At 33.1% G+C, this 11,340-nt stretch overlaps 1 protein-coding gene across 1 annotated transcript; it reads left to right on the top strand.

The window, feature by feature from the left end:
- Positions 1–4,504: 4,504 nt before the first annotated feature.
- On the top strand, positions 4,505–9,497 carry LOC120144343 (glucose-6-phosphate 1-dehydrogenase, cytoplasmic isoform). The gene is made up of 16 exons (XM_039158432.1): positions 4,505–4,585; positions 5,021–5,226; positions 5,379–5,464; positions 5,573–5,633; positions 5,720–5,906; positions 6,123–6,280; positions 6,362–6,430; positions 6,680–6,738; positions 6,975–7,011; positions 7,320–7,391; positions 7,620–7,767; positions 7,956–8,051; positions 8,449–8,519; positions 8,997–9,112; positions 9,197–9,242; positions 9,322–9,497. The coding sequence occupies exons 2-16, from the start codon at positions 5,053–5,055 to the stop codon at positions 9,487–9,489; spliced, it is 1,548 nt and encodes a 515-aa protein (XP_039014363.1). The 5' UTR covers positions 4,505–4,585; positions 5,021–5,052; the 3' UTR covers positions 9,490–9,497.
- The last annotated feature ends 1,843 nt before the right edge of the window (positions 9,498–11,340 follow it).

Below are 11,340 nucleotides of genomic sequence, written 5' to 3'. Positions count from 1 at the left end.
CCCATGTACATTATTGAGAACAAGAGATACGTAAGTACAATGCGGTTGTGCACAAATGCTATCACCACAGCTCGAATAAATTCCTACTATGGGCACTGAAAATCTGTCCCGAATGACCACTTTCCCGAATGACCACTATGTCTTGGAGGACCATTATGTCCCGAAGGACCACTTATAATCCCTCGACTCTTGGCATGCCAATTATACCTACAGCTCTCATATCATATAACATGGGCTTAAATATGAATACCTTTTCCATTTTCATATCTCTTTTATCACTTCTCATATAAACACATTATTCACTACACATACACACATATGATCACTTTTCTTATTACACATACCTGGATTTGTTATGTTATAATTGCATGCATTCATATTATATCATGCTAAAGCATTTAAGAGTTATGCAAGTACTTATTATAACCATAACATATGCATGTATATGAAAAGGAAATCATAAAATCAAATATAAGAAATAGACTTATCACAAGTCTTATTTCCATTGAACTATATCTATAGTATGCACTCACATTAGCCTCACTTGATTCGAATCGATTTTAGAACTTCTCTTTCTCTCAACCGTTTTAAATTATTCGATTGTTTTAGAACAGGGTTGCGTTCAATATCTACATAATCATACATTGATGCATATCAGTATTCCAAATGACATACTCAAATCTTTCATTTCTTAAACTAAAGGAAAGACGAAATTTCCTTTTATATTTAAAGTAGTATCGGTACCCCCTATAAGGTATCGATACATCCCTTAAATATGGTATCGGTACCATGCCTAGGTATCGATACCCATATTGCATTCTGTAATTTTTCATTTCAAAGATGGTATCGATACTATCATTAATGTATCGGTACCCTTGGTATCGATACTGTTCTTCAGGTATCGGTACCTCATGAATGCCTTTCTAAATTTTACTCTTGAAGTATCAATACCTAATGAATCGGTACCGATATCCCTAGCCCAGAAATCACTTTTTAAACTTAAAAATTACTTTATTTCAGCTCAAACACTTCATGTTTTAATCCCTTTCATATTCTTAACTCAAGTACACATACTTAAATCAATTTCTACTCATTCAATACATCAATAACCTCAAAATCCCATCCTCCATATGGAAATCAATAATCATACCAAATTTTCAATATGTTCTAAATTCAATTCTATCACTGCATATCTCTTAATTAAGTTGATGACAAGTCAATTCCATACTCAAACTTTATTTATTAACCCTCTTCCAAGATTTCACTTATTCCCCTCTTTTCTTTAATCCTTCCTAACTATCTTATCTTTGAATTTTAAGGTAACTTAAGCTTTCCTTAAACTTAAGTATAATCTAAAGAACATAAACCTAACTTAAATTCAATAAATAATCACTTAACAAGAAACTCACCTTCGTCCACTAACATTCACATATAGAGGAATAAAAAGAAGAAGAGAACTATGGAAACTCACTTGGTCTCCCTTTCATTCCACTGGGTTAATATATAACCATAACATAATTTAATTATTTTCTTTACTAAATGACCAATTTGTCCTTCTATTCCTCCTTCTTTGTAATTCAATCCTACAAAAAATTTCCCATATAAGTCTTTGAACTATTCAATTATTCTACTTTAATCACCAAATTCTAAAGTTTTACAATTTAGTCACTAACCCAATATTGAGGATATTACAAGTTCTCTTTTATCTTTATTTCTTAGTTTTTTAATAAAAATAATTATGCTTTTATGACACATTTTTTAGCTCTTACTAACAATCAAAATATGTCAAGAGGAGGTGAATTGGCCTTTAAATATTTTGATGTGGAAGCAACCTAATTAAAACTTTTGCACAAGGAATTTAGAGCGGTTTAACTTCAAAACTAAGTCTAAATCTACTATCTTAGCATCCACACTAAGATTTATCAAATCTACTATATTTGCTAACCTTTAAGAACAAGATATAACCTTACAAACACTTCAAAGTTTATACCTAAAACCTTCGATACACACTCACCCAAAGAGTAGTTACAAATAAAGCAAACAAATGAGAAAACCTCACAAAACAAATATGTTTGCACAAATTAAGCACTCACCCAATACACGCTTGAACAAAATAAATAATGAGACTCCCAAGTGTGTTACAAAAAATATGACAATTTTGGTTCTAAAACTCTTTTGATGTTGGTTTGATCTTACTGTTAACTTTCTTGTTGTTTTCCATTTGAATCTTAGTACCTTTTATTTATTCTAACATCCTTCTAGACGTTTAGAGTTGTTGGTGGTTGATTAGAGCCGTTGAATTCATTAATTTTAAGTATTTAATGCTCACCTACACATTTGGTATCAATATCGGGTAGTGGATATAAGAAACTGAGCATCATAAAGGTCAAATTTATAGCCATTAAACTTTCGTTATCGATATTGTTCATGTGAGTTTTGATACTCACCTACCAATATCGATATCAGAAAGGCCCACTGGAATTTTAGTATCGAGATTGACTTGTTGGTTTCGAGACTGAGGGAGGTTTTTTGGGCAAAAATCAATTTTTGAGCTCTGAAGAATGTTTATAAGTTATAATATGACTTAAAGACACTTAAGTTATTTTTCACAATTAAAAAACACTTAAAATATTTTATGAAAAATTTTCTTAGAATTTGCAAATTGCAAAATTTAACAAATTAAAATATTTGAAAAATTATATTATATCAAAATCAAATATTGGTTCAACAAATTTTTTTTGCCTTTGTGATATGATTTTCTATACTTTTATGGTATTTTTTTTGTCTTTTTGGCACATTTTTCGTTTTCTTTCTCAATCGTTTGATCGTTCTTTTATTTATGTTTTCTCACAGTGAGATTTGACGGCGTCACGATTGATCAAAATTGTGCTTACTTGTAATCATGTTGATCGTCCTTGCTATGAACCATTTGATTGAATTTGGATGCGAGATTTTACGTTTCTGTATAGTTTCTCGTGAAGCTCGACTTTGATTTGTAGTTCTCGGTGGTCTTTCAATATATTAATCCCCTTTTGTGATTCATTTTTCGTTGCAATTAGATTTGTTCATATTTATTTTTTGTTTGAGTCTTTTAGTTGGATTTTTAACCTTTTCATGTATGATTCTTATATGATCTAAAGTGATTAGTTTAAATGTTATAGGAAAATGTTCAAATTGTGTAATTAGTTTACAATGATTATTGTAAACTCTTATTTATTGTGATATCAAAATTTAAATTTTAACTTTATTTAAGAGATTTAATATATGTATCATTTTGTTAAATTAGGAACTTTTAAAATCATTATTACGTGGCATTCTACTGTTTGTTGAGGAATAGATTCGTATTGTGTAATGGTGTGAGCTTTCAGAGCTCTAGTTTCACCAATCCTTCTTGGCCTCTAATCTATCAATAATTAGGGTTGATAAAATGTGCTTAACTACCAACCTACCTAGGATGGACATGGGTTGGGTTTGGATCGGGTTTTGGCCTATCCGACTCGATCCGAAAATTTAACATCTTTTACTCGACTCGACTCGAAAAATATATAGCCTTCATCGACCTGATTTTTTGAGATAAAATTCAAACCTGATCTGACCTGATCCGAAATAATAAAAATATTATTTTTATTCAATAAAAATAGTGATTTAATTGAAAAAAATAATATATAGATGAATATTATTGTAATTATTCTTAAATATATAAGGTAAAATTATATTTTTTATGGGTCGAGTCAAGTCGGGTATTTTTCACTCTAAATCCGAATCCGACCCGACCCTAACTTCACCTTTAAAAACCCGACTCGAATCCGTTTTTTAAAAAAATTCGACCCGACCCGATCGGATTTGGGTCCCTTACCCATCCCTAAACCTACCGATTATTGTTCATCACATGCTTTCTATATTTTATCTATTTTTCTGAGTAATTAAAAGTATTTTTATATATAAATTATATAAAAATATTTATATAAATACTTTATTTTAATATTATTTTTAAAATTTTATAATTTAAATTTTTAAAATTTAGAATTTAAAACGAGGTATAATTATAATAATAATATATTTATAATTTAGACATGAAAATCTTAATAGTATTGACATAATAACTCGAATGATAATATATGTATAATTTATATTTTCTATATTTTTATAAAATCTTTATAAATTAAAATTAATTATTAACCTAATACATGAAATATTTTTTTTAATATATTTGATTTATTAATTAATTAATACTATACTTTTAATTCAATTTACTTCATTTATAAACATTAAAATTCTAATCTTTTATAATAAATAAGTATAAAAATGATGAATAAGTTTTTTACAATAAAAAATGATAAATAAATTGTTACCGAATAAACAACAAAATTATTGCGGGGCATGAACGGAATTATAGAAATAAGCAAATAGAGGTTCAACAAAAATGAAGAAAAAATATTGTAAAAGTAGGCGGCTGGTAAGAATTATATTTATTGGCGGACAGTTGGACTTGAAATTTATCATCCACTTCCCAGAACTCAATACAAAACCCAACTCTCTCCCTTCAAATCCCAGGTTTCATCTTTCTCTGAATTCTGCTGTTAAGGTTTGTTCTTACTTCATTTCTTTGATCTGGGGTCTTGATTCTCGCTCTTAAAACTTTGTTTACTTTTATTGGATGTTCCGCTTGATCCCTGTTCTGAATGAGGTTTTTATTTTTGTTGTTTTTTTCATGTACAGTTTGATTCTTTCAGGGATCTATGTAGTAAATTTTTAATTTTTGCATGTTTCCTCTGCGTGTTCTGTTTTTGATAAAATCTATAAAAGATAAAGAATCTTAATTTCACGTCCTTATTAGTTGACTGAAAATGTAATTTTCAGTGAAGCTTTATTATTTCTTTAATTTTGGTTAATCTAATCGTTACTTTCAATTGCTTAGAGTTGAAGCCAAGCTAAAAACTGTCTAGCTGTAGTTACTTTCAGTTCTGGAAAATCCAACCAGTATCTTTTTCCTCACAACTTACATATTCTTTTAATACAGATCAGATCACTGAAGGATCAAAGCTTTACAAGATGGGATCAGGTACTGAATGGTGCCTTCAAAAAAGAGACGACCTCAGAACTGATTCGTTTTCTGGCAATGAGAATGTGCCTGAAACTGGGAGCCTCTCAATAATTGTTCTTGGTGCCTCTGGTGATCTTGCCAAGAAAAAGACTTTCCCTGCCATCTTTCATCTTTATCTTCAGGTTAGGTGTTGTGTTCATTGGTTTTCTTTATTAGAACTGACATGGAATTCGATAAATGTCTCATTTCGTGTGGACATTTTGGTTGGCTCTTCTCAAACGCTGAAGGTGCTGGAACGGGTTTCTAACCTTAGATGGGGATGCTTGGTTTTCAGGGATTTTTACCGCCAGATGAAGTGCACATATTCGGCTATGCAAGGACTAAGATTTCAGATGATGAATTGAGAAGCCGTATTCGTGGGTGAGACATCTACCGAAAATTGTGTCATTTGCTCCACTTGTATGGTTGTTCACACTTTGGCCGAAAGAATGTTGCTCAGTGTTTGTTTCTCTTTACTTGAAATGGCAGATATCTTGTCAATGATAAAAGTGCTTCACACTTGGAAGATGTATCGAAGTTCTTACAGCTGGTCAGTACATCCCTAGCTATATGTTTATGAAACTTAAATCATTTGTTTGCTTGTTCAGTTTAATGAACAATTGGTATTATTGGTAGATTAAATATGTAAGTGGGTCGTATGATGCCGCTGAGGGCTTTCAGCTGTTAGACAAGGAAATCGAAAAGCATGAAATCTCAAGAAGTAGCCAAGAAGGGTCATCTCGGAGACTCTTTTATTTTGCACTTCCACCATCAGTATATCCATCTGTTTGCAGGATGATCAGGAAATATTGCATGAGTAAATGTAGGTATTCTGTCCCAAGAATAACCTTGTTGGAATATATAATTTAGATGATTTGCAGGCCCTTTGTGAATGAATAATTTTATGCTATCTGTATTTTATTCGTATTTGCTTCATAATACACCAAAGCTAAATGAAATTGACAATCTATTTTCTCTTGGGCCCCTTGTACATGATATTTGCATAGATGTAATAACTAGTTATATGATTTCTTTCCAGCTGATCTTGGTGGATGGACTCGGATTGTTGTTGAGAAACCATTTGGTAAAGATTTAGACTCTGCAGAGCAACTAAGTTCCCAGATTGGAGAGTTGTTTGATGAACCACAAATTTACCGAATCGATCACTATTTGGGAAAGGAATTGGTCCAGAACCTGGTAATGAATGTGTAGAACGGGTGCTTTTATTAATTGATTCCTTAGTAGATTTGCTGATATTTGGCTTTATGTCATTTGCAGTTGGTACTTCGTTTTGCTAATCGCTTCTTCCTGCCCCTTTGGAATCGCGACAACATTGACAATGTACAGGTGAGGATCCATCTACTGTGGGTGTGCTGCAATCTGTTATGTTGAGGGTATTGCGCTGTTGATTAGTATAGGCTATGCCTTGTACAGGCTTGCCTGGGAACGCTGTCATATTATTACCTCAAGTTACAGCGAAATATGCTGATAAATAAAAATGTCATTAGCTATTCTTGGTCCGATAGAGCTTTGTTAATTGTCAAGTTATAATATTCTTCTGATATTAATCTATATTTTACTGTGTTTCTTCGGCAGATTGTGTTCAGAGAGGATTTTGGAACTGAAGGCCGTGGTGGATATTTTGATGAATATGGGTATGTTTTGTAGCACTTATTTCAGATCTCATTTCTAGGGAAAATTTATGAAGAATCATGTGCTTTCCCTTGTATGTGATTTGAATATGTCTTCTAAAAAGTGGAGCATCTTGTGCTCTAAAACGACTTTTTTCTGGTTTCTTACAATTCTAATCCACAATTCCATCTAACATTGGAGAAGAATACATGTTGTATCTGCCTTCTCAGTGCTCTTTCCTTCTGTGCTCTTTGTGCAGAATCATCCGTGATATTATCCAAAACCATCTATTGCAGGTAAGGCCATTGCAAATCTCAACTAGATATCATATCATTAAGAATGGAGCATTATTTACAATGTGTATAACTGGAGTTTTCAAAAGTTAGAATGTTCATGTCCTATGCTTTGTGTAGTTGTCTGCACTTCCATTATTTTATTAAGTTATATGCTGCTACTTGTGGCAAAAAGAAGCTCCTTAGAATCATTTGCTCGTTTTTTATTTCGGATGCCTTTAAGTCTCTTGATTCCTTTTTCCAAAAAGTAGGAACATGTTATGTTCTTACCAATTGCACTTATTTATTAATTGAGTTCATACCAATTGCAGGTTCTTTGTCTCGTTGCTATGGAGAAGCCTGTCTCTCTCAAACCTGAGCACATACGTGATGAGAAAGTGAAGGTTTGTGTCTTTATCTCCATGCTTTAGGATGTAACGGCTAGTTGTTTCATATTTACGCCCTAGAAGCTTTACCATACCGATAACAGATGGATTAAGTTTCAATGCATCGAATCTATTGGAGTATATTGGTTAATACAATCCTCCCTTATAATTTCTTGTTTTCCTTCTAGTTTACTTGCTTTAATTTGGTGCTTTATTTGCTATATATTTATATTTATATGACTCCAGGTTCTTCAATCAGTACTTCCAATCAAAGATGAAGAGGTTGTACTCGGACAGTATGAAGGTTACAGAGATGACCCAACAGTTCCCAACCACTCAAACACTCCGACATTTGCAACTGTTATTCTCCGTATACATAATGAAAGATGGGAAGGTAGTATAGCTGCCTCATTTGCAACTGTTTACATAATGAAAGATGTTATTTTATCTTTCCATGCTCGAGTCTGTCTATGATCACCATCGATTGGTTTATGTACCCTTTTCATTTGGATTGACCAAATAGTTTGTTTAATTTGAATTTCTCATTAGATTTTCTAATTTCACTAATCAGTTTGTTTCCAGGCGTTCCCTTTATTCTTAAGGCGGGGAAAGCATTGAATTCAAGAAAAGCAGAGATACGTGTTCAATTTAAGGAGGTTCCTGGTGACATATTCAAATGTATGACTATGAACCTTTAAGTTTCTTTATAACTTTGTTTAAATGAGTACTTGGTCCCATTTTTGAATAATGCGAAGGACTTCCGAGGTTACTTTGAAAACTAAGACAATGGTCTTTTTGTATGTAGAGCGGTGTCTTTAGTGGTTGTAGTATGATAGACAGAAAAAATGCCATTTATTGATCTAAATAGACAATGGTGATTGTCTGTAAATCAAAGATAATCTGCCTGAAAAGTTATTTACGAAGATTTTAGTTGTATTTATGACTATGGTGTTAATGGATAACATAACTAAAGCACATTTACTGTATTTTCCAAAACCCTTTTCGATATTAGCACAAACGTAGTATTTTTAGCTTTTAATCAGCCTTTTCCTTGAATTTTATCACCTTTATTTAGGTAAAAAACAAGGGAGAAATGAGTTTGTCATACGTCTACAACCTTCTGAAGCCATGTACATGAAGCTAACGGTGAGTTTGCTAATCTTATTACATCTGAAAGCTGTTAGAACATTATTTCTGTAAGGATCTTCCTGCGTAAGATTTCAGATGTTTCGTTTATTCTTCATGATATACCAAATAGTTATGCTCTTTCCAGTCTAAACACCACCTCGTGTATGTTTGTTTGCTAAATTTTGTACATTAAGGCATTTTCAAAAGCAACAGTTATTGTTTTGCATTCTCGATGTGGGTACCAGATGTGAGGCTGCTCGTTGCGGTGACTTTTGTGCACCGTTGAGCAGCAATCTGGAATGTTTGATGCCCCTTCTTTGTGTTATTAGATTTTATGGGAATTGATAAATGTTATCTACAAAAGCTGCTTTATGTACCCTATAATAAGTGACAAGATCTATAGCATTTTTAGTTTAAGCTTTGAAAACTGCTATTGGAATTCAGTGCAAGATCTTTGTGCTTGTATACCAACATGCATCTTGTGTCTGATTCCAGGTGAAGAAGCCCGGTCTCGAGATGTCTACCATCCAAAGTGAACTAGACTTGTCATACGGGCAACGCTATCAAGGTGTTACAATCCCAGAGGCTTATGAACGTCTTATCCTCGACACGTATGATCCTTGCCCTCGCTGATCCTTGAAATATTCTTGTCCACAATGCAGTTATTTACTGTCAAGTTTTTTCCTGTTGCACAGGATAAGAGGTGATCAGCAGCATTTCGTTCGCAGAGACGAGTTAAAGGTAAGAATCCATGTGTACGTTGGAAAGAAAACTTTTACGGAAAATATAAACTAACATTCATATTGGTTGAAATAATCAGGCTGCATGGGAGATTTTCACGCCTCTTCTACACAGAATTGACAGAGGTGAAATGAAGCCGATTCCATATCAGACGGGTAGCCGTGGTCCTGCCGAAGCCGATGAACTTTTGGCTAAAGCCGGTTATGTTCAAACACATGGTTATATTTGGATTCCTCCCACCCTGTAGAAGAAACTACAAGAAACTTCCTGTTTGTAGCATATGCAATAAAAGACATGCTAAAAGCCCAAGAGCTTTTTTAGCCTTCGCTTGGTTTGAAGTATGTAATATGATTTGATACCCCGTTTAAATCATATTTGGAGCGCTTTCTAAAGGTTCTTTCCTTTATATATATATATATATATATATAAGAGTTAGGATTCACTTACATAATGTAAAACTTTTAGTTTTATACAGATTTAAGACCGTTGGAGGTTGGATTAGTGAAAACAGATGACTGAGATTGATTTATTGTTTTCTTCCTCTAATAAATATCTTCATATTTCTTACTTTTAATCTCAGCCATCTGTCATCCAACGGTCTTAAATTTACGTAAAACTAAAAAAGTTTTACATTGTGTAATAGGATCCTACCCCTATATATATATTAAGATCCATTTATATCTCGTGTAAAATAAGAGTTTTATGCTTTTTAAGGACCGTTAGATTGAGGAAAACAAAAGATGAGATTAATTCTTTATTTTTTTCAATAAATATTTTTTCATTTCTTACTATTAATTTCAACATTTGATTTTTCTCATTTAATAATCTTAAAAAGGGTATAAAACTCTTAGTTTTACACTAAACGTAAATGGATTATGTCTATTTATATATATATATATACAATGAAATCTTAATAAAAAAATACAATGAAATCAAAATTTCATGTATAAAATTTTATCAAACTAAAATTTATATGTCATATTAGATATAATTTTAATATTTATTTATTTTATCAAATTTAATTTTGATTTCGAATTTAATATTCCAAAATCCATTGCAAAACTAAGATCGTGAGCGGATATAATTTTTTTGTAAAAGGGTACTTTGTATTATAAACAAATGCAAAGTACACCACCTCAATGATCTCATTAAAAAACCTCACTCGTCTTAAATGGAGGAAAAAGAGTGAACCAAGAGGTGGAAGAGAACAGAAATATCCCTACAGAAATATCTATTACAGGAGACTTTGACAAAAAACCCTCTTTCACTGTTTTGAAAGATAACAACTCTGTACTCGGACTCTCCAAAGGCCTTAGACTGTTGGAAGATGACTTGGGCTGCCATAGATCGACATCTCTATTTGAATGAACAGAAATATATTTTCACTAGAATGAACAGAAATATCCATTACAGGAGACTTTGACAAAAACCCCTCTTCCACTGTTCTGAAAGATAACAACTCTGTACTCGGACTCTCCAAAGGCCTTAGACTGTTGGAAGATGACTTGGGCTGCCATAGATCGACATCTCTATTTGAAACCAAGCGCCCAATGCTCTCGTCCATGGCCTTGATCGAAATCCCATCACTAGGCTCAATCGACAATTCAAACACATTGCCTTCTAAAGTAGCACACCATTCCAACTTTGAACCCACATGCGCCCTATTAACTTTCTCAAAACCATTAAAATAACCACTCCGTTGACAAAGAAATACATGCTCCACTACCCCATAATACATTGTTTGGGAATCAATATCCAAGCGCCCTATGCTAACATCAACTCCCTTTTTCGAAAGCCCATCAATAGGCACACTCGGCACAACATGCTCTTTGTCTTCTCGAGCAGCACACAAATCCACCTCAGAGCCCACGTGCTCCCTATTAGCTGCATCTAAAGCAATAAATGAGCCACTCCTCTGACAACGAAAATCATGCGCAACTACCCCATAATGCACTATCTGGGGAATTATAACATGAGCCCATAACTCTTTAAAACGAGGACCTTCACCTGCTTCCTCCGCAATTGAACACCACGGTCCACCACCAACAATCGAGTCATCGAGGAAATCTCGAACCTCTTCCTGATCGACCTCCATTTG

Source organism: Hibiscus syriacus, unplaced genomic scaffold (assembly GCF_006381635.1).
Source record: "Hibiscus syriacus cultivar Baekdansim isolate YM2019G1 unplaced genomic scaffold, ASM638163v2 tig00110888_pilon, whole genome shotgun sequence".
Taxonomy (NCBI): Eukaryota; Viridiplantae; Streptophyta; class Magnoliopsida; order Malvales; family Malvaceae; genus Hibiscus; species Hibiscus syriacus.
Note: the sequence above shows the minus strand (reverse complement) of the source record. Positions and strands in the feature narration are given on the sequence as shown.